The sequence below is a fragment of the Chanos chanos genome, chromosome 13 (genome assembly GCF_902362185.1).
Source record: "Chanos chanos chromosome 13, fChaCha1.1, whole genome shotgun sequence".
In the NCBI taxonomy this organism is placed as follows: Eukaryota; Metazoa; Chordata; class Actinopteri; order Gonorynchiformes; family Chanidae; genus Chanos; species Chanos chanos.
The window spans coordinates 13,696,142-13,720,943 of NC_044507.1; the positions used below are offsets into that span (position 1 = coordinate 13,696,142).

General features: G+C 41.2%; 1 protein-coding gene across 1 annotated transcript; it reads right to left on the minus strand.

Moving 5' to 3' along the window:
• Positions 1 to 321: 321 nt before the first annotated feature.
• On the minus strand, positions 322 to 21,596 carry arhgap17b (Rho GTPase activating protein 17b). The gene is made up of 19 exons (XM_030790828.1): positions 21,264 to 21,596; positions 16,741 to 16,780; positions 13,799 to 13,903; positions 13,620 to 13,696; positions 12,682 to 12,793; positions 12,350 to 12,426; positions 12,001 to 12,118; positions 11,027 to 11,095; positions 10,695 to 10,776; positions 9,955 to 10,082; positions 8,957 to 9,068; positions 8,381 to 8,462; positions 7,856 to 7,936; positions 7,662 to 7,775; positions 7,368 to 7,459; positions 7,125 to 7,272; positions 4,538 to 4,677; positions 3,893 to 4,318; positions 322 to 985 (listed from the first exon to the last, which is right to left on the minus strand). Exons 1-19 carry the CDS (start codon positions 21,314 to 21,316, stop codon positions 870 to 872), a joined length of 2,172 nt encoding a protein of 723 aa, XP_030646688.1. The 5' UTR covers positions 21,317 to 21,596; the 3' UTR covers positions 322 to 869.
• Positions 21,597 to 24,802: the final 3,206 nt, after the last annotated feature.

The following is a 24,802-nucleotide window of genomic DNA, read 5'->3' on the forward strand; positions in this document are numbered from 1 at the left end:
TCCAAAAATATAATATTTGGTATTTATCCATCCATCTTACCACTTACATGCACTTCAGAGTCACATGTATTTAAATAGTATCAGCTTTTACCCCCTCCTTACATAATAACCATTATTTTCTATCAAAAGATTTTGTCATCTGCTTGTTGCTGCTAAAGTACTGAAGGCGTTTAAAAAGACGGAGGAGGATTAAGGATGAAGTATAGGGACTGAGGATGGAGCACAGTACACACACAGTAAGGTACACACACAGTAAAGTACACACACAGTAAGGTACACACACAGTAAGGTACACACACAGTAAGGTACACACACAGTAGGGTACACACACAGTAAGGTACACACACAGTAAGGTACACACACAGTAAGGTACACACACAAGGAGCTGAGAGTACGGGAGTGGAACCCAATTACAGTAAACATATATCAGAGTTTGTTTCGGTTCAGTATTCCCTTAAGACTCCTTTGTAGTACAAATACCTTTTAAGGCACACATAATACATATATGAGTTTCCAAAAAAAAAATGTCAGATACCAGCAAACACCTCCGGAACCCTTGTGGTTGTACGGTAAGAATGTGAAACGATAGTAACATTGAGGTGAGGGAATGAGATCGAGCTTTGGAAAAAGAAGACATACACCGCTTGCTTTCAGGTAATGAGTTATAACAATATCACTGACCAAACGTAAAGAGTAACTGCTTCGAAAGAAGCTTCATCAGTGCTTGGGAGAGAGGGTTTTGTGGTCCAGGCCCAGTATTGCAAAGAGGGGTTTGATTGCTTTCAAACAGAGGAGGGATTTGTGCGAGGTGATGAGAGAAGGGGCGTTGGAGTGGTTGGCCGTGCTTAAGAGGCGTGCCTCCTCCTGTGTCACAGCATGGTGCTCTCTGATTGGCGCTCAGGTTCGGGTACTGAGGGCACGGGCTGATCCACAGCAAGATCGGGGACAAGGACCCGCCCTGGCCCTTTCAAAGACACTTCTACATCTGTGAAATCATAGAAAATAAATTAGGTCCATCACCACACATGAACCTCCCCAAACCTCATTCTACTTTTATAACCTAGTTTAAATTAGGAGGGGGGGGGGGGGCTATTTGTAGTACTACTAATACCAAAGAAAAGTCTTTTATTTCAACACCAAGGATGTGTCAGATAGCCCTAAAGGTTGTCATGCATTCATGAGAATATCTTTTTCATGCAAGGATATATAATATAAAATAAAATGTAAAATATGATATATTTCAATTAGTGTAATAAAGAGGGCATCTGACAGCGTTCTTAGTGTGGATATTCTCCAACCATACAGGAACATCCCCTGCCGTCTAAGTCACTTTCAAAGGCAAGAAAAAGGTTTAAAGGGACCAGCAGCATGAGAGGTCAACACAAAAGGGGTTATCGGGGTTAATGGGTTAGTTTCCTTAAGTGGGTTAAGATATGCCACAGCCATACCACACAGCCACAGATGGTTAGATGACATTTCACATGCATGTGAATAACTGCAGCCAAGCAGGGTTAAAATGCATGAGCAGTCAAACATGAGCAGAGATCCCCCCCCTAGCAAAACAGTGAAACACGTAGCTAACAGTTCCCAAATGAGTCCTTACCACAGCCTGCCAATCAACTCAGTTCACAGTCAGCAGACTACACATCTGAAATATTGTGATATAATTTCATGTCATGCTTTGGACATCAATCATGTGGAATAATTGTTGTCTCTACAAATCATGCTTAAGACATCACCAAGAATTACTTCCAAGCATAAAAGTGTGTAAATCATCAACAGAAGCCCTTAAAACAGTTGGGTTTTTTCTGTTGGATGGCACATAAAACAAAGCAGTGACCATTATTTGAACATCCATTGAGGTCAGACGGTTGGGGAGAAGAGTGTGTTATAATCAGAGGGGCTTGCAGTGAGGCTGGAATCAGGGCTGCTGTGGGATTAAATAGCTCTTTCGTGCAGATGGACAGCACTAGTAGAGTAGGCTGAAATATGAGCACCCTGTGAGATTGGGGCCAGAGACCAGAGCTACGCTTGGCAGAATGAAAACTTTCCATTTCTTCTGGATGTGTTCCCACTGTAAAAGAAGCACGCAGTTTCTCTGACTGCAATCTTTCCACTCAAACGATTGTGCTCTGCACTAAAATACACACCATAAAACCTTAAATACCAACCTAAGAAAATCTCTGGTAAAAGACAGAAAAGACTTTTTTTTAAGTTTCGAGCGTAATGAGATCCGTTCGGTTATCTAAAATAAACATATTGGTTTCTAAAGGAGAGGTCTCAAAATATGTTTGGTTTCTGTTGTCTGGCACAAACTCTCACTTCAACCTTAAAGTTTCCTCTCACATGTCTGAAACTGTGTCTATCCCAGTAAAAAAAAAAAAAAAAAGTTTAAGTAGCTCAATAACAAGTTGAGCGTACAAATGAATGGAACGGGTAAAATGTCTTCACAAACACCTCACACCTATAAAATAGAACTGGCCTCCTGTTTTTCGACCAGTTTCCCTACATTTTCATTGTTTCTCCAGGATTTAGACAGTCCACTGTAAAATAAACCATTTTTTAAGGCTTCCTCTCTCAAATGCAAAAAGTATCAGCAGAACAGAACAGGGACAGTCAATTAATACACTTCAGCTGTAAACAAATAATCTAGCTGTCAATAAACCCCCAGCATTTCCACACATTTGAGACTTTCCTGTACGTGTAATACATAGACCTTTCCCAGGCACTCAGGCATTCCAATCATAACGCTCTTTATGCACTATCATCCATGAGCTATGGAGCGAGATTAATCAATAGAAAATGTGAGTATTTTTGTAAGTGTTATCTTTATATATATCTTAGGACTAAAATGTCTGATTGATTGATTTAATGGAGAAGTGAAATGACTTGGATGGAGCAGGGCAGTGAGATGGTGATTGTAAAGCATGGGATGAGAATGGTGACCATGTGGCGTGATGTGCTAATGCAGATAAAAAATACTCCATGTACTACAGACCTTCCTCAAAGATAGATCATCAACCTGTGGAGGTATTTGGATAGAGCCATTAGTACACATTACATTTTCAGCGCCTTGTCCTTGGCGGAGGTTTGTTTGAATATGTGTGTAGCTGATAAACACTACGTGCTGTGACATTTTACATTTAGTGTACCTTTGTACTTTAACGAATGAAACAGCATATTAATGTCTTCAAATAAAACCTGTCTAAACTGCCACATACTCTGGCTTGGGTTTTAGACTGTGAGTATGGAGAGAAACATCTTATAGTGTCTAAAATGTTCTAGAAGAGAGTAAACTGCTGTAGTGTTACATGACAGCTGTTCTGCATCAGGAGTTGGGTTTCCTTCTAGATAATAAGATATTAATGAGCTATAGAATTCTGAATACTCAGAAACTCTAAACCTTATTCATTATTCGTCTGATTGCTCGATAATTTTTCACCTTCCTATTGTTGCTGGTATGGAGAGAGAAACATATCTAATTTCATTTCAACATCAACTTCCTTTTTGTCAGTTAAGCTTTTGATTTTACTGGAAATCAGGCATGAACATACCTTGTATTCCATATTTCATGACTACAAACGAAAAAAGACATATCATTTTTTTCTTACATTAGCCTGTGTGTGTGTCTGTGTCTGTGTGTGTGTGTGCGCGTGCGCGCGCGTGCATCTGTATATGCAATACTGGTCGGTGTAAGGAGAAACACATGCTCCATTTTTTGAGAACCTTAGAGAACAGTACTAAAACATGTTGTCTTAAACACTATATTTGGTGCAATAAAAGATTACTTGTCATTCATCCCTGTCACAAAAAATCAGGATCAATGACAAGTATAAAAAAAAAAAAAACCATCTTGATACCGCTGTTCTATTGCACGAGTGTATATTATTACCTGTTATGATCTTGGATGCAGAGCTGCACATCCCATTGACGTCACTGGCCCCTTGAGGTGGTTGAGCTGGAGGGGGTATGTTGGGTCTTGAGCGGGGTCTGGGCATGGGGCGGGGCCGTGGGAGCGAACCCGAGTGGAAGGAGGAGAGGGGAGTGGCCTGGAGGCCGTCATGAGGAGGGGTGTCCGGTGGGGTCGGAGTACTGGGTGGAGAAGGGTCGGGTTCTGCCGAGCCACCGCTCTGCGGGGGTTGTGGAGGGGGGTGGTTGGGGGCCTGAATGGGATTCTGGTTGTTGGAATGACGACGAGGTGCAATGACAGGCTGTGCTGAGCTCACAGGAACTGTGGGTATGGGCACAGGAATGGGGGTCCCTTTGGAGGTGTGAGGGTTAACATTTTTAGGAGGAGCAGGGGCTTGCTTCTTTGTACCTGAAAGAAAAAAAAAAGATACAATACTTCAACAAATGGTAAGCATAAATTTAGTAACAAACAACCAACGTAACCTGCTCCTAGACAAACAATACCATAGCGGCAAATATGGAAATTTCCGGTGTGAAAAGAAGTCAAACCAGCATCCAAGATAAGGGTTTTCTTGGTTTGAAGCTTCTTTCTTGAAGTTGTCAGAACTGTTTTACGGAAGGGACTCACCTCTACGCAACATATGAGGGCTGGGGCCCCTGGAGCCACCCATAGGGGTTCCCACATTCAGCTGTCCTGGAGTCCCACCAATACCCCCTGGACCATTCCTCAGAAGTGGAGGTGTAGAGGCAGGCTCTCGAATAGCATTACTGTAGGGTCGTAAAAAAAACAACTGTTAGATGCACATTAGACAGATAGTCGCACAGCGTGTTAGGCATTAATTTGTATGATTTGCATGCAAAAAGCAGTCAGGTAGTTGACTTCCACTGTCAGTGTGTCAAATTGGTTAGTGAGAGACCAAACTGGTTAGTGAGAGATCACACAGACAAACCTTTAAAAAGTTAATATGTTTCTAATCAATGCTGAAGAATGTCGTGCACTGTAGAATGTCATGCAATGCATCCTTTGCAACAAAATGAACGGGCAAATGTCAGTGAAAGTCGAAGGTGGACCAAATCTACAGAGGTTAACAGGTAGAAAGGTGATAGACAGATGAGTCAGAGACTCGGTGGCAGGAAAACAGGAAGCCACATGAAAGGCAGCGAGAGAGAGAGAGAGAGAGAGAGAGAGAGAGAGAGAGAGAGAGATGAACGGTATGTTGACAGACAGAGGCAACTCCTCTGACTGGAATCGGACGCTGTGATGGCGTGCCTAAGCAGACAGCTGACTCAACAGCTTCCTGGACTTGCCATTTGAAACCCTTTTAGCTTCAACTTTCCTCATTGCCATCTCTGCTCATCTTCATCCCAGACCTCTAAGAATTAACGGTAAATGAGTTCTTCCAGACCGATTTCACTTTGATCGGGAGGGGTTGATTAACATAATTACCCTTTCATTTACATGCCATATTCAATCACAAATCAATTTTTAAATGGATATTTGGATTGAGGGTAAGGGGGAGGAGCTGCTGTGTGTATGAGACATAGAGGACACGCTGGACAGAGGCGGGTGATGCGAGTGCTCCTGATTCCTTATTGGTTGCAGCGGCGTTGAGTGAGAGGCACTGGGGCGGGGCGGGGGGGGGGGGTGGGGGCGTGGCACAGTTTCTGGCCACTCCTTACCTGTTCTCCTCCACAGGTTGTTGGACTAAAGGCTGTTGGTTCAGGCCCACTATGGCTCCAGCCTGGCCAGCCTCACAGCCCCCCGTGGGTGACTGAGGGGAGGATTCAAACACAGGCACCTCAACATCTGTTGGGGGCAGAGGAGGCTGGAAGGCGGGCGAGGAATGTTGCTTTCTATTTATCGTGCTGGGTCTACGAGGAGCGTGCTCCGGCGGTTTGTTAGAGGAGCTACAGAGAAGAGGGGAGACAGTGAACACGCACACACACGCACCCACAAACAGGCCAGTGTGACTCAAACCCAGAAAAGGAAAGACATACAAGATCCCTACGAAGAGGAGAGAGAGAGAGAGAGAGAGAGAGAGAGAGAGAGAGAGACCAAACTGACCTCCACCAAACTGAGAACCACAGAAGCAAGAATGGAAGGCCCGGGAGGCAGCTGCACGTCTTTGCACGCTGTGTGATTTTAGACTCTGTTTCTCACACTGTGTTATTTTAGACTCTGTTTCTCACACTGTGTTATTTAGACTCTTTTTTTCACAGCGTGTGCTATAATATGTATATGTTGCTGCAGGTAAAAATGATTGTAACAGGTCATACGTGGTACACTGTTAATGTCACACACAAACACACACACACACACACACACACACACTGTTAAACACCCCATTACAGGCAGCTGTCACACTCTTTACGTCAAAAACGCCTATAAAATTATGACTTGGTAGAGGAGGATTTTAAATGTCTTTTGACTGGTCTAAACAAAATAAAAAACCTGACACATTACTCACACCCTGTCCTTCAGCTGAGTAATACATGACTGAAAAGACCTTTCAACTTTTGAACTCTGAACTCTCATTCATTTAAAAAAGGAATGCCAGCAATGACAGGGTGGAGGTGACACCTCGTCACACGTCAGAGTCCATGCTCCTAGGTGATTAAGTAACCAACAGATTCCGAGTGCATTTTCGACATGTTCACCTTCAATGATTATTGTCATTTCAAAGTTATTCCGGTTCCGTTTGTTCTAATACTTTACACTCTGACTAAGATAAACTTGAGTTAGTAATAATATTCACAATTTGCGAGTTTAAAAAAGGAGACACCATTCGAAACTAGCTTCAGGCAAATAAAAGTGCTGATACCAACTTAAATCCAGATTGACCTGGAATCATTACAATCCCATTATAAAATCATCATAAAACCCCATATCAGAGTCGCGGCTAAATCAAGAACTATTTAGATGCTAAAGAGCGTTTGTGTCCTTTTTTGTTTTCCCCTTTAGCAACGTTAATTATATTCCTTAAGCAGCCATATGACAAGTCGGCAGAAGATATGCTTTATTGGTTTCTTTGAGGATACACAGAACAATAACAGAAACAACTCGTATGTAGTAAATTAAGCATGCTTAAATTTCTTCTGCTGGTGTTTGTTTTTCTGTTGCTTTGACTATGACGGACTCATTGGCTGCTACATAGCGAGCAGACACAGCTTTGGACTTGGAGTCTTGTCTGAGGATTCTGGGATGGGACGGGTACCTGTCTTTTCGGGGGGTATCCGCCTCCTGCCCTCCCTGACTGCCCGGACGTCTCTTCTCTGTGTCAGAGTCGGGGGTCCCCGGGTACCCCATGTGATGTGTTGGTGCACCTGGCATGGAAAACATGCCTGACACATTGAAGTCCACTTCTGGAGAGCAGCAAGAGAGATGGTATTAGTGGTTGGTGTGTTTAAATGGCAGTATTCTGTTTTGCAACTTTTTTTGACACGATATTTGGGCGTACCATCTGGAAAGAACCAGTCAGCATGCTGAATAATGGGTTCTATTATGGCAACAACATGGACAGACGTAGCAGCTGCCATCTCAGCCAGAGAACTAGAAAAAGGGATGAAAATGCAAATAAACCATTTCCTGATTCCATAAATATAATGTCAGAATATCTGATAAAATATGAATGTTGCTTTAAGGATTATGGTACACAGATCATGTTGATGAACTGCTGAAATCACAGAATGATTTAATATTTATGATATGGGTCATTATCTGTGACTGTTTAGGATTTGAATCAGTCTCTCACCCCTCTGTTTTAGCCCACAGCAAGTTGGGTCCCAGCACGATGGCAATGTTGCTAGGAGTCATCTTATTAACGTCACTTTCTTGTGCTAACTTGGCAAGAAACTTCACCAGATACCTGCAGAAAACAAACGTAATCTAGTAAAATAGAGTTTCAGCAAGAAATTGTGGTTTATTGATAAGGATTATATCACCTACCTGAAGTTAGCTTTGTTGCTGTCTGGCAAAGAGTTACATGTCACCCACAAAGCCTGTAGTCTTTGGTCTGAGTCAGAGACACTGGATGGAAGAAGGGAAACATTATTCAGTTGATTTCGATTTAATTTCATATCAGTTTATAGTATTTTGTGTCATTCAAGTTCATTTCAGATTAATTTAAGACATAGTTTAGTTTACTTTAGTTTAGTTTAGTTTAGTTTAGTTTAGTTTAGTTTAGTTTAGTTTAGTTCAGCTTAGTTCAGTTTAGTTCAGTTTAGTGTAGTGTAGAGTAGTGTAGTTTAGTGTAGTTAAGTTTAGCTTAGTTTAGTATAGTTTAGTATAGTTTAGTTTAGTGCAGTGCAGTGCAGTGTAGTGTAGTGTAGTTTAGTGTAGTGTAGTGTAGTTTAGTGTAGTGTAGTGTAGTGCACTGTAGTGTAGTTTAGTGTAGTGCAGTGTAGTATAGTTTAGTTTAGTTTAGTTTAGTTTAGTTTAGGCCACATGTTTATGTACTGAGAATTGCATTACTTTGAGGCTTTGATCCACTCATCATACAGGCTGAAGGTCATCAAAGGTTCAGGCAGTTCTCTAAGATAAGACTTCAATGCTCCTGGATATAGAGAGAGGAAAAGAAAGATTAAGGACTGAATACTCTGAATGCCCTTTTAATGACAGGCAAGCTGTAAAATTCTCAGTAGTGAAAGCAGCTCTGCAACACACTCAAACTCTCAAATCCAGCAGGGCCGGTTCTGATGTGTCATATGTCCAAACAGATGAGCTGTTTTCTCACCCTGATGAACACGTGTTATGGGGGAAAACGATGGTCAACATAAAGACACATTTTTTCAACGTTTTCAAAATATTTTCCTTCTTGGTACAAACCCTGTTTAAATATGGCTCAGTTCACAGAATCAAACCGCAACCAGATTTGAGACTAACACATGACAAAGCAAAATAAATAGACCTGTCAATTCTCTCTGCCACTGGGGGATCATTCTCGATATGAAGCATTTCTTGTCATGTATGTGTAAGTTCTAAATGAAAGGGAGAAGTGCATGCCACAATTTAAGACACAGTTTTATTGCTATGAGATATGGACCATACCAGCAACAGCATGGGGGTCAGAGTAGAATTCCTCTAACTGGGAAGTGGAACAGTCCAGTGCTGCCTTGAGCTTCTTCAGCTTGGAAGCTCCAGCAGCGATTCGGAAAAGACCCTGTCATAGGACACGAGAGAGCTTAGATAAGTCAAAAGAAACTAAACAACTAGCTCCTGACTGAGCTAGATGAACAAAGCAGGATAACAAAACAGGAAAAGGGCAGTTGCTCAAATGAATCGTACGTTGAAGCAAAGGTACTTTTCACATCAATCAGAGAAGCTCATGAAAGGAAAGGAAATGGGTGTCTCGTCTCGGTGCTATAATAAGCGGGTGAGCTCTGAGTTGACCACCAGACAGGGGGAAAAGCAGAAGTGAGTCGGATGATAACATCGACACTTACTTCAGAAGCAGTTTTGTGCTACTGGCATGTGTTCATTTGCGGGCTGCAGGAACCATGCAAACTTTTGCTGGAATCTTTCTAGATTTAGTAAAATCATCCCTTTAGAGGTAACAATCACTATGTTTTTTTTAAAAGAAGGGCTGTAATATGAATATACTGTTGGATAGAGTGGACGCACGCTGATTGAGGCAAAGAGCTGATGATCTACAAACCATTACCACAAATTGTGACCACACTATTAGTCAGTGCTCACCCTCAACAAAGCTAAAACTGATGTATTAGCAGCCCAATATAACAACACAATATAAGCACTATATAAGTCTATACAGTGTAACAGCCCTCTAAGTTTACTTTGTTTCTTTGTACTGGCAAACTACATGTAAAAACAAACTGGGAAGCACTGATGGACATCTGATGGAACAAGATGCACCAACATAGTAATGATAATGCACATAATACAGATATTATATAAATGTACAGTTATTAATGTAATTACAAATGATTTGCATTCAAAGCCTGTTACGAGTCAGCTCTTTCTCTGTCTGAACATATCTCACTTGAGCATAATGTCTATCTACTCTCCCTCAGTTGAGTCTACTTTACCTCCTCTTTCATGCCAGTCTCTAACAGCATCATCACACAGGCTTCCATAGGCAGGGCAATCTCTCGGTTACTACGTCTCAGATGTTCCTCCAGAGCGGTGCCAAACGCTGGCATCTCCGTCCACGTCTCTGTATGGCAGGGAGAGATAGAGAGCAGATGTCAGCTGGATTCCGCTCCGGTGAGGAGATATTTACTGCCTATGGAAACCAGGTTATGAGTAACGACGGGAAATTCTTAAAAATTGGCAGCAGGTGAAAATGGTTTCACGAGGAAAGATCTTGAGAGTGGTACACAGTACTGTAGCATGATGTGATTTACTGCACTGGCTGCACACTCCACACACACAAGAGATAAAACAGCGTGAAACCCAAGTGTGTCTAATTCACTCATTCACTCATCTTAAGAGACAAGTGGAACCTGTGTATACTCCTGAATTGCCTACAGCTGTTTTAAAGCAAACTGATTCATTTTTAAATAGGCTGTGAGTGCACCTGGGAGCTGTTCTGCTTTGCTTTTTACCACAAACTCTTACGTCAAAATATTAACTCTGTTTCACACTTAATTTCCTTTTAATGAACTAACAGGAACAAAGCCTTACTAGATTCATTGTTACTTGAATTTGTGTACACTGCTGTAATCCGTTGACTACACATAGGTACGGGAAGCAGTAATTCTTAACAGATGTAGGAATCTAATTTGCTTATGAAAGATAGGAATAGAAAACAGAATAAGTGGAATACCTTGTTGTATTTGGATGGATGGCAGGGCATTTTCAATTAACTCTAAACATTTTTTGTGGTATTCAGCTTGTGCCTCTAACAACTAAAAACAACAACAAAAAAGAAAAACAAAACGTGAATTACGACAGACTCACACATCACACCTACAAAACAGTGACATTTATCTGTACATGCAAATGAAAGAGATACGATGCAAAAACCTTCAGCTCGGTTGTAAAACGTCGTGTGCTGGAAGTGAAGAAGCTGAGAATTTGCACTAAAGTTCAGCGTGTACAGAGGCTTACTGGACTCAAACACAAGTTTATCTCTTACAGATCAAAGAGAGCCCTCACCATGACATAATAGCGGGCGTGATCTCCCTCCTTAGAGGAAAAGTTGTAAAGGTCTGCAGACAACTGATCCTACGGACACAAAGACAGAGAGTGAAGAGTTATAATGCTCATAGACTCTCAAGGTCAAAGTGAAATAACTACTACTAAACATTACATAAGTTGTCATAATGACCAAATCAGTTGTCTTTAGTTGCTTGCTAGGATTAGTAGTCCTGTCAGTGACTTTGACCAAGGCACTGGCAAAATGATCTGGAGTCGGTCCCCGGGCGCTGGCGGCAGCGGCTGCCCACTGCCCCTAGCTCATAGTGTATGTGTGTGCTCACTGCTCTAGTGTGTATGTGTGTGCTCACTGCTCTAGTGTGTGTGTGTGCGCTCACTGTTCTAGTGTGTGTGTCTGCTCACTGGTGTTAGGATGGGTTAAATGCAGAGGCTGCGTTTCACTGCTCACTGTGTGTGTGTGTGTGTGTGTGTGTGTGTGTGTGTGTATGTGTGTGTGTTTGTGTGTCACAAATAGAGTACTTCTTCTACTTCTTCTGCTTGACCTCAAAGCCACACTGGCTTTTCTCACTGGTTTCTTCTCGCACAGGTACGACAAAAGGAGACTTTTGTGGAGACTAGAGGAAATACATCAGTGACATGCCTGTCTTAAGAATTAGCATGACGGTAGAAATGGTCCTACTATGCGCCAGACTGACTTGGCGAATGCATTCTGATATATTCTTCACTCCTCTTCTCTGATTGTTACACAGCCCGTCTGGAACCAGTGTTAGCTTTCAGTATGAGATCATGTCTTTCCATCAGCATCTCATGATAGTCACTCTGTCCAAGTCGAAGCTAAGATTCCTGGGCTGATTAGGAGGCCTTAACTGGAATGTGTCTTCACCCACCCACTTCGAACTCCAGACAAGTCATACAACCTTGGTCAAGGTCATCTGAAGACGCGGAGAGATGAACTGAACATACCAGAAACATACCTTACACATCTCCACTTTAGTAAGGGCTTCATCCATCTCTTCCTTTAAGGAGTCCACCTTGGCAGTCATCGCTTGGAAGTTTGTGGCGCCATGAACGGACTTTGCAGCTTGCTGATATCTGAATCAGTTTAAATCAGACCCACAAAAACGTCATATACATAAATTCATCGGTCTGTATGGCAGCGAGAGCAAGATTCCCACAAACATGCACCATACTTGAAGGTAACAGTCTGCAGAGGTGCTCCAAGCTCATGTTTTTTTTTTATAGCACTCTGCTTCCTGTTTGGGAAAGTTGAATCATAAATGTACATGCAGTTTCTATGGAATACGGAATGTGCTGTGCCATCACCTGGCTTTTGCAGAATCGTAATCCAGAACTAGCTTAGCCAACTGCTTTCTCTGTTTGAGAATATTGGGGATCTCCACCTATGGAAATAAAAGTTACGCTGTAAAAAAAGTAATTCTCGGTTCATCCTAAGAAAAAAGTATTTCTAGTGGAAACAAGCAATGGAGGACATTAAGATTTCTGTTTGATTTAACTAATGCGAATGCAAATGGCAAAAGAACCATAACCCTGTTCTATTTTTTACGGTACAAAAAGCGGTACAGGTTTTTCTCTCTTGGTTGTGTGACAGATGTTTCTGGTCTGTGTCATTAGTTTTGTCATGTGGTAGTACCCACCTCTGCTAGCTGACTCAGGGGATCCATGACATCTCTCTCCAGCCGAACCTCATTCATGCTCTGTTCATAGGCTAGCTTATTCTCCACATCACCGCATGCCTCTATCATCTTACTGTCATCACATACATTCACACACACACACACACACACACACACACACACACACACACAGAGTGTCACTGATAACATTCTTCTGACTCATTCAGAGCAGAATGTCGAGAAACATCATCCAGATTCATGCTGCAACTCACTCTCATTCTCATCTAACTATAACTTGGAAACCCTGATTTGCTCATTTCTCAGCAAAGGAAAAAAAACAAACATTAGAGAAAATTCTTAATTTCCCTTAAACAACAACTGTGAGGCCACATCACAATGGGAACTGACGCTCCCAGGTAAAAGACATTAATCAACCCACACACCCTGTTTTAACAGCGTCTTCCCCCCAACCGTATCTTCTGGAATACGCCATACTTTAAATACAAGACTGAGCCAAATGATAATAAATGACTTCACTGTTACAGCACTGTGTGCAACTGATCATCACGGATGAAGGAAATCAAAACACAGGCATTTAAAGTTTGTTGCTTCAGCTGTGGCTTAACAGATGCAAATCTTTAATACACCATCAAATGCCTCATCACGCACTTTTAACATCAAAATGACTCTCCGAATGATCAGTTAGGTCCATTAAGTCGGTCAATTAGGTCATTAGGTTGATGATTAAATACTAGGAATGTGATAGGTACAAACATATAAATATATAAATATAAATGCATAATTCCCATCACACTGACCAAGTCTGCATTTTCTTGTAATATTGGGCCAATAGTTTGCATTTAGAACTAACAAAGACAAAGGACTGAGATGTAGTCACATTGATCAAAACTCATGTCTTACACAATCAGAGATGTCTTTTTTTGAGAAAACAAACTCACCCAATCAGAGACTCTTCTCCCAATTGGACGCCTCCCTCTTGCATCACCTGTGACAGTCCTGTCAATGGTAGTTTTTTCTGGGAGAGGAAGTACGAGCAAGGGTGAGGAAATTTGTTAAGTAAAAACACAAAAGCACAACGGTAACAAGCGTGGATATAAGCTTTGTTCCGTTAGCTTACGTGTCTCTTGTCTACGTCTGTGCCGACGTGTCCCTGCAGACATGTGGTCATCCTCTTTAGCGCGTTGTGAGAGACCAGTCGAACCACCTCCATGCGCCGCTCAATCTGTTTCCCAAAACACAGTTTTCACTGATCAGAAAAGAGGACAATCAAATCTCCTGACATACGTCGCGTTTACACTGACACACCACTTTGCATAGATTAAAAGTTGATATCCTTATGTAAGCGACCGCGCAGTGAAGCTTGTTGAAAAAGAAGATAGTCAAACGCGTGTAAATATGCCGCGCATCCCCGAGGCATCAGACATGTGAAGAGACCGCCCTTACGCCTAATGGGGGATGTGTGTGCCGACTTTTGTTTACTGGTCTGTTCAGCCTTCAGAGGCAAAAGAAAAGCATATTTGAAGAGCAAATGACACACTACCGAAAAACATATTGTAATGAGTGCTGAGTTATTTGTAATCAATTTTAAAACGGGAAGTATTATGTTACAATGCACATTTTTAAAACGTGTCCGTCCGTCCGTCCGTCCGTCCTCCGTGATCTAATCTTTGCAGTGTCTGTAAAATGACAGAATGTGCTGCTACCGTTTTGTAGTGGTTTTTCCTGCTCTTCTCCTGTGTGTGTGTGTGTGTGTGTGTGTGTGATGGCACATTTTCTCTTTTCCTTAACCTTCTGCCTGCAGCTGTTTCTTCATGCTGAGTTTCAGCTGGCACTCACTGTACTCCCCCCCAAAAAAAGAAAGACCTGTGTTCAATTGACCTGCCATAAAAAATCTGCCTTCAGCCAGATTCAAAACGACAACTTAAGTTTCACTTTCCTTCAAATCTTATGGGAGATAAATTGAATCCAGATTTCCTTCCAGTCAGGTGGGCCTGAATGCTAGATTAATGATGCCAAGAGGTTTCGTCTGAGAGCAGTGTTGCTAAATGTGTGTACACTGCCCTGTTAGAGACTAGGCAGAGGTTTTGCCATTTTCTTCCTGTACATACTTGGCAGTAAAGCATACATGCTGGCTAAGCTCTGACACTTTTTCAACCACACAAACACAGTTCGAGGCTCAGACACTGTTCTCACATTCAGTAGCCTAACTGTCATATCATTTCTGAAAAACTCGTGAAGTGAAACTCAAAGAAATAATGGCATTAGTCATTGTTTAAAGTTTCAAAAAAACCACAAAGTTCTGCTTATGATTAAAATACATCCTCTTACAGAAAGAATCATAATAAAGAGATGTAAATGAGCATTTTTCAAATTTAGAGTAAGCAGACACAAGCATTCCAACTAATCAAAGAGAAGTTCTGAACCGCACAGAATAGCAGGCTCAGACCCAGCAGGAACATTTGAAGCGACAGGAAGTGATGATTAAGCGAAGTCCGAGCCTGGACTGTCCCGGCAGAGGTCAAACGCACACTATCCATCAGGACGCATCCGCCCAGTGCTGAACAACAGGCCTTGAAATAAACGAGCATTCAAATGTCAACTGACAGCTCAAAACTAGCGAACACACACACACACACACACACACACACACAACCTCATACTGCTCTTCTCTTTGAATCATCGGTTTGCGGGTGTTTAAATGGTCATTATCACTTCTCTTCTCTTTTCACTGGCAAAGCAAGCGGCGAACCAAGACAGAGAGTAAACAGGCTATTGAACTTTGACCCATGGAAACAGGATGTCTCCGTAGTGACAGAGAAGGCTGATTCTGGCTTTAGCTTCACTAAGACTGGCAGGCGCTGTCGATTTTCCCTCGGTTTGAGGAAAACAGTAACATGAATACATAACAGTGTTCTTGTGTTACCACAGGAGACGTGTCTGAACAGAATTAGAAAGCAGAATGAACTCCTGGGAACTAGAGAGACACGCAAGTATAAGCTTGTATTTGTTGTGATGTTGATCGCAGATGAGTGGCAATCTATCTCTTGACGTCAATCAAGTGTAAAAATAGCTCAATAACCCATATGACTGAGTCATGCATAAGGACATACAGAAAAGACTTCACCGCATAAGACACAGCAAAAGACAGAATGACAAATTCTCAATGGCAGCTTTTTTTTTTTTTTATTCTCGATATTATCTATGCCTGGGCCTTGTAACTGTTTGCTTAAATTTAAGTATGGTCATTACTTTGTTAATTATTGCCATCTTTAACGATTTGGCTTAGACAAACCCCACCTATCTGTGCAGTTTAGAGTAATAAAATAGTGACAAATATTCAAGAAGGGCAACCACATCAAAAATTTGGTTTGCGTCCCTCCCAGCTATTTCAGTCTTTCTCTGTGGTAATCACGCGCGTAGTCGTGCGTATATTTTTGTGGGCATGGTGTCAGTGAAGACGAGAAAACAGTCTGTGAAGAACACGTAAGCCGAATGCCAGGCAACGTGAGGTAACGTATACAGATGTCTTGTATTGTCTGATATGCATTCAAGCTTTATGGAACACTTCCGGACTCCTCAAAAAAAGTGCAAAGCAATGATCCAGGAGCAAAGTTCAACAGCCAAGACATTTATAGATCTAGATGCAGGAGGGTAAGTGTTCTGAGTACAGAGGGCACAGATGCACGTTGGTGGGTTACCCACAGCTCTCTCTTGTTTTTTTTGACATGCTACAGTGTGAAAATAGCACTGAGTTAATGGTTAAAGGAGAGAATACCAATTTGAACTCATGTGTCTGTGGTGACATAAGGATGGTAAACATGTCTAATGAAATAAACGCAATATCTTGTGTCTTGTTTTCCCTTTTCAAAATCAGACAAGACGTAGTACGAATAACCAAGAGTAAAATGAATACTATTCTCTCTCTGTGGTATTTCCAGTGTGCTATATTTGTGTATGGTAAGGCTAGATCGATCCCGTGACATGTATCAGGTTGAGCACGATGGCTCAAACAGATGAGTTTATGAGGAATGAACTAGAACGGTAGAGGAGGAATGTCACCTGTAAAAGGTCATCGCTCAGGACCTCGGTTTTCTCTGCCCTGGAAAAAAAAGAGAAATACGACAGAAGTTCAGATTTACACAAAATGAAAATGCACGCATACACATAAGGAAGATGTCTTACAGTCGTTTGATCTGTTGTTGGCATTTATGAGGATCATATTGCAGCATTTGACAACAAAAGCAATTCTTGCTCACAGCTTAATTCGTTATCCCTCTACAGAACCGTTATAGACACTGTATTTGTCTGAGAGTCCGCTCATAGGATCTTTACTGTGAGGTGTAGTGGTATGGCGGGGAACACAGTGGGGAACATGTCCTTGTAAAAATTTTCCATCTCTCCACAGAGACTCTAAAAGAATGGCAGGAGAGCTACAAAGCAGTTTTTTCCACTTCAGTACGAATGTGATTCATAACAATACCCTTTGTTGATCATTGATTGAATGCTCCACCACTTTTCAAAAGCGTGTCTAAAAACAGTCCAACACACCTCAGGTATATACACACACACACACGCACGCACCAACACACACACCCCTACACACCCCAACACATACACACGCCCACGTGTGCATGCACGCGCACACACACACGCACACGCACACACACACACACACACACACACACACACACACCTCATAAAGGCCTGCTGGATTTTGTCCTGTCAGAAAATGCACTTCCTGTTCACTGCATTCCACAGTGTTTGTAATGGCAACAGAGAGAAAGGAGGAGGCCTGCTGCCGCCCAACACAGACACTTGTCATCAAAGTGGGAGTGGAGGGCGGACTTAACAGGGGAGCAGGACAATCCCTCTATGATTCCCAGGACCATAAAAATCATCCGATCACATGGGGAGACGCGTTAAGATATGGCTACAGCACTGGATGTGCTGATCAAGATTCTACACAAGAACAAAGAATAGACCGCAATGTTGTTTAGAGGAGACAATCTGTGAAGTGTAAATCTCCCATGTGTCTGGGAATAAATGAGAGATATCGCTTCCATTACCTCATAAAAGCATGCAGACATACATTAGGTTTGCTTCTCTGACTGTTACACTCTGGGATAAACTTCGCTGCCAGAGCATCTAGTGATCTCTTGCCTAATGCAAATGTGAATATGAGATAACTGGCTAGACTGGCAAATGTGTGCAGACAGGTGCAGAGCAGGAAAAAAACGCTCCTGATTCAGTTAGAAAAGGCATGTGATGCAGGCACAGCTAATATTCACAGGATTCTCATAACTACACATCAGTCTGCTCCAACAACATTGTCTTCATTAGATTTTACAGAGCCCTGGTTAGAGGAGCTCTTAAAAGGGTCTATGTCTACAGTAACAAAAAACACAGATACACACATACACAGAGAGAGAGAGAGAGTGTGTGTGTGAGAGAGAGAGAGAGAGAGAGAGAGAGACTATATCTGCTTATGAAGTATGGGAAAGTATGTAAGTGTACTTTCATGCATACAATTTCACAACCTCCATGGGGATTTAATTCATATACACCTCACATAAAAACCCACATAAATTCCACATACACACCCCACATAAAAAAATCGGTCGGTCTTAATCACTATACAACCCTTATATGTATGTAATGGTCTGCACAGATTTCCTGCACTAAACACAGGGAACAAAGGCTGAGCATGACTTGAACAGCACGGTGTTTAATTCATTAGGGTTCAGTTAGCCTGGGGATTTGGTTGAACCAGTAGAACCATGCAGTCTCTTCTACAACTGCAACCCAAACGCACACAAAGGGATCAATTAGTCAGGCAGCACAAAGGTAGTCATTACTTAATGCTCCAGTAAAATAGTAAAATGTTGCGAAAATAGACCTAGCAGGGCCACACAAAACAGTACTTCCATTTTGCCTACCTTGTTGGGATTTTTGCATTAGATGCTGATCTATTCACATGTGCATTCTATTTTTCATTTGATAGTGATTCACAGTGCATTACTGCCACTCAGACCTTACCCCTTGGATGTGTTATGTGTTTAGAAGTGCTGTGAATATTCAAAGACACTAAAAATACACTTTTAAAGACAGTTTAATTATTATTTTGATCAAGAATGTGCACAAATGCATTGCACGATTGGGAGAAATTCAAGGAAAACCAGAAAAGGTTCCATTTACAGGTAATGATTTAAGAAAAGAGCCACAAAGGGAAAAACCCGGGACCTTTTGGCTTAGTAATGCTACAAAAGATCCAGAATATCCCGTTACAGTGTTAGTGGGCTAAATCGCTTCAGGAGCTGATCAATTTTTGGATTGACATCAATACTGAATTAGAATTGATTTGAACAAAGCTCCATAGTCTCTGTTCAGTAACCAAGCAGAGCAAAAGGCTGCATTCGTATCCCATTACAATAGCTTCATAACTTATCAGCACAAAAGCCATAAAAACCACAGCCTGTCACATTTCTCAAAATGCCATGGCAATATTTAAATTACTTCAGTTAGAGAACACCGCTAAGGGTTCTAGGGCCAACTGAGTGACAAATTTATACGCCATGTACTGTTTTATAATGAAATGCAGAATTGGGGACATGAATGCTCTATATTAAGTATTAGAATTGCATTGGTAACTGTTTTACATTTCTGGGAGGCTGATACTAGAGGGTAATCGAGCGTTAAAAACCCACAAGCTTTCCTTTCCTCTACCATTATTTTCATTTGATCTGCGCACTGAGCTCTCAAGCGTTTTGTCCTCTATTTCTGGAACAGATACTGAGTCTCACTGGAAACTGTTGCTCGGAAATGCTGTGGTCATCAGCTCTCTGAAAAGAGCAACAAAACATTCCGGCTAGTGGGCTTTAATGCAGTGGAGCCGAGTAGTGATAGTAACGAAGGTTTTACCACCATCAGCAATGTCTGAGTGTTTATATTCAAATCTTACAGTTTGGATAGTCCACATGAAAATGAGTAGGCGTGAGCTGAAAGCTGATCTGTATCTGTTATTAAGTGCTAATATCCAATCACAGCCAAAGCAAGATGAATGTGTCTTTGTGTGAGGGAAAAGTATAGGGAAAGGATCATAATATCCTTCCAGATGACCTGTCATCTGCAGGGAAGAAGACATCCATCCTTACAGATGGATCCTTTTCAGATGGATTCCCTCAACGAATCTAACAGTACTCATGTCTTAGCACCTCTTTTTTAACACGTGTTTTTGACTGTTGAAATTGAGTCTCTTCAGTGTGTGTGTTTCATCTGTAACATCTCCAAAACTAATCTGGATAATAACTCGGTTGAGTATATCAAAACTCTGGCATTGTGGTGGCCTGAAGGGACCTGGCCCAGCCGCTGGCCCTTTCTTCACTCCTCTGACCTTCACATTAACTTAGGTCTGGGTTCTACATTACACTCACTGATTTACAGCATCATGGAAGATGGCTATTCCAGAAGTCAGTCAAATAACCATAGACGCATTGGAGGAGACATTTTATGGCGTCACCAGCTAGAGCGGAAGCGTTTGGAGTAGTCTAACATTGTACAAGACTGTACAGCCTGTCATTCTTAACACTGGCGATTTTATTTGAACTTGTTATTAACTTTTCATTAACTTTCACGTGGCTTCAATTTAAAAATGAATAGAATAGCAATTACTCAACTGTCATACAGAACAGATCAAGCCCAGAGGAAAGCCCTTGTTGGTTGTTAGAGGGGTGGTTTGAAAGGGAGGTGAAGCAGCTGAAGCATGGGGTTTCCCCATACCCAGTCTGAAAGATCACCTAAGTTAAAATCTTCCCATACCTCAAGTAAGAGTCAAATTATTGTGGTGGGCTACAGGAAATACCTCTATTGCCAAGGGTCCTTTTTAGGAACGTTGTTATATACTATACCCATTAAGAGTTCAGTGTGCTACATGGTAGTGATTACTAATCATAAAAGTCTATTCTTTAACGCTTTGTATGCATAAGGGTGTGTAACATAGGTTTGCATTTGGTGTGGTGACAAACAACATTAATGGATGCATTATAAATCAGCTATTATTTCATAAGAAAATAAATTCATGCCAATCAAGTTTCAGGTTTGTTTGCACCCACATAGAATGTGAAAATTGCCCGTAGATGGAAAAATCTCATCAATGTTCTGGTGGATTAACATCCCCAGTAATTTCAAATTACCCTAAATTAGGCCCAGCCATGTTTTTCTGGAAGATGTGCTTTTAAAGAATGGAATTTCAAACACTAATATTTTATCAATGCTGAACACTACCAAATCCATGCAGTTGCATTGTTTGCATAGGATACAGCTGATAAAAGTATAGTTCAGTAATGATCTTCATAAAATGCACAACACAAACGAATTTTAAAACTTATGTGAACGTCGAAATAAGAATATTATATTTCGTAGTCATTTTCTTGACCTCTTTTTCAAAATATTTCTATCTGCTGTATCAGGGCGGATTGCACTGCTATCGACATAGTGGCACTCCCAATAAATGGGAGATCCAAAGCTATCACACAAATACTATCAGACATTTAAACTGCTTGCATAAGAGAGAAAGGCCTACTAACCTTCCAACTGTCTGGTTGGCGAGTTGTTTCATTCGATTAAATTGCTTCTTCATTTTGATTCCCTGTCCTCTAAGTCCAACTTTAAAAAGTCCTAAGGTCCCCTACAACACCCCTCATTTAACTCAAGTCCTCACATAGGTTGCTGCCATCGCAGCTAGCTCTTACAACTGAAACGATAGGTTCCGAAATCGAGTTTGAGTAGTTCGCAAAAATTGTACAAAAGCTCATTCCAAAGGAATGTTATCTCCACTTGAGAAAAAAGCCCGCAAAACACGACAAACTTGTCCCTTTAGCTTTGATAAGTCACATTTCTACTTGGTTTTCGTTACTGCCGTGCTTAACCGATTAAGCACAAGAAAGAGGAAGTGCCTTTCACTTCCCTACTGTATTGCAAAATGGGCAGTGACATATGATACCTTGTACAACAGTGCTCCAGCATCGATTCAGTTCATTCCGTGAAGTGTTGATATCTTTTGTGATACAGTCCTCACATAACCGATAAAAACAGCAATTCCCCATGTGAGCAAATTTTAGCTGCTGCTTATTTCCAATGCCATCAGTAGCCTATACAGTCACTGTTCTGTATACATGGATTCTGTTTGCCTGTAATACAATGATTTACAAAGAACACAAACTTGCACAATGGATTGGCTGTTTGCAGAACAGAATCTTGTCGATGCCTCTGCTTTCACTTTAGTTCTTCATAACATTGGGATGTACGCTAAAAATACATACCAAAGGTACAGGACCTCACATCGCTCGCACAAGGCAGATTTAAATGAACAAGCCAGTGGTTACAGTTACGGCGTAGACAGATAATTATTTTGTAACACGCGAAAATTGCGAATATTGCTGTTTTCATCCTTGCCATCGTCACACATCATAAGCATCGACAATATTTCCTGAGTAGTGCTGTCTTACACTTGAATAACGTTATTCATGTTATAAGATGCACTGTTTGCATGCAGTGGTGTATTTGAACGAGGTCAAAGTGTAGCCCATAACTACATAGCGGATCACCACACAGGGACTTAACCTCTTGTGAGACTTCGTGTTAATGTAGTGGAATGTTATGTAGTTTGCTGCTACCTGGTGGCCATTAGTGTTCTACAAACATTTGTCCGTGCGAAATAATAACAGCACAGTTCCACGAGAGTCTTATGATTAGCTTTGCGGCTCCTCACAAGAACTCCAGAGAATGCAAAGAATGATCTTGCCTCTCAACCGTTTTCATATCTAGATGATACCACGCGGACCACAAACTCATGCCAAACTCATGTGGCATGTTGTGCAAATAATCAAGTCTTTAAAATTCTCTTTAAAATACTATGCTGAATATATCTGACATTTTTTTTTTATTTTAACTAAAAATGTTTATGTATTTGCACAGAATTTCTTACAGTTAAAATCACCAAAGCTATATCCGGTAATTCAACAGATCAGTGTTCATTTTAAAACAATAACTTGAAGTGAGGGTAAGAGTTAGTTAAAACAGGGCCAATTATGTCCAGCCCCTTTAACACATACACGCCCTCCCCTTTCGAATGTGTGGACCCTAAACGGACAAATCCACAGCCGTCACTGAAAAGGGACACATGACTCAAGTAGTTACAGGTTAAATAATTTCTGTATCGAAAAAAAAGCAATGTGAGGTGGTTAAGAAGTCTCTCGTTTTAAAATTGTGTAACAGAAAATGACACAAGCAATTTTACTGTTCATGCATTTTTTTTTTCAGATGTTACGTGAGAACCGTGTTGAATTCTAAGCAGTGACACAACTGTCCCAAGACTAAGTTTATATAGTGTTTACTGTATTGTAGTGTATGTAGAGAAAATCACATATTGTTCTCATGTTTTAAACAGCCATAAGTGACCTTCGCTAATGCAGACAGAGTTGACTACATCAGTATCTGAATGTAACTGCTCAAATTATTGTTGAAAGATCGACAAGAAGGTGACAATTGCCGCACATATCTTCGTGTGTGTGTGCTCCTGTAATTTCTCTTATCATTACGAGTGCGTAGAGACCAATAACATTCCACTACAAACCGTCCAGTGAGTTCACCTCTAAAACAACAGATTATGGTGCATGCAATTTCTAAAATTTAACTTAATGACAAGTTAAAAACAGGTGTTTAGTGCCCCTTTTATCTTTTACTAGATTAGATTAGATTAGATTAAAGAAGACGAACAGTCAACTTTGAACCAGGTCACTGAAAATTAACCTTTTAAGTTGGAGCTTTTAAAATTGTTTGCACAGTATAAAACACATCATTTTGAGAGATTTGGAAAATACTGTTGCCCAGTACATGGCTAATCTGTCAGACTTTGTCGGGGTGTCCATTGTTTCTTCGTGCGTGGTATATCCATTGCTTCTTTGTGCCTGGAAGAGCAAACTATCACAATTTGTTTTAATATGAATGCACTGAGAGTGACTGACTATGAGTGTCTGAAAATAAGCACTAAAGCTGTCAGTTTAACCTTTGATATTTAGGTCTGTGTCTTTCTTTGAAGAACTTTGGACTTGAGGGATACTTCACTGCACAACAGCATAGCATTCAAAGTGCTCCACATTCACGCTTACAGAATTAGCCAGTAATGTTCAGGTTCTCCCCTTTGACCAGTTAAGAAAACTGAAAATACCTCTTATATCTGCAGTCTGCAGAGGCTTATGGATAATTTCTTTTAATGGAAACATACTGCTCTTCAGACCCTTTTAGTAACCCTCTGCCAGCTTTTAGAGCTTATGGACAGTGTTTACTCTCTGTAAGCTCTAAAACAACCTTTTTGCAAATGTACGTTATAAAATACATACAGTTCATAAAGTGCTTCAAAGGAATTGATTTCATATGCTCTCTTTCCTTTTCCATTATATTTGAAGTTTAAAAACAGCAGCAACCAAGAAACATCACAGAACCTTTGGTCCCTGCTAATTTTGTGTGGAGATTTTAGAGAAAGAAGAAAGTGAAGGAACCGATTCGGAAGAGGAACCATTGTTAAACATGCAAAGGGCTTCGCAGTGGCTTAGGCTTCATGGTGGCTCAGTGGTTGGCACTGTTGCCTCACAGCACAGTAAGAATCCTGGTTGTCCCTTTCTTGTGTGGAGTTTCTCGTGTCCCGTGTTTAAGTAGGTTTCCTCCAGGTGCTCTGGTTTCCTCCCGCCATCAAAGACATGTATGCTTGGATTAATACTCCTGTCAGTGACCTTGACCAAGGCACTGGCAAAAGACCTGGAATTGGTCCCCGGGCACCTGCAGCTGCCCACTGCTCCTAGCTTCTAATGTGAAAAGAAGCTGCTCCTACATTCTAATTTGCGCTCACTGCTCAGGTGTGTGTGCCCACTGGATTATAGGATGGGTTAAATGCAGAGGCTGCATTTCACTGCTCACTGCTCTAATTAAAAATACCAGAATGTTCGTTGCACTTCCTCAGAACAGAAATTTAATCTGATTTTTACAGCCCACGCAACAAGTCTGTTAGCTCATAGATGCTTTTTCAATGACATTGTCCATTGAGGTGAGCAATCAGAGGAAGTAAATA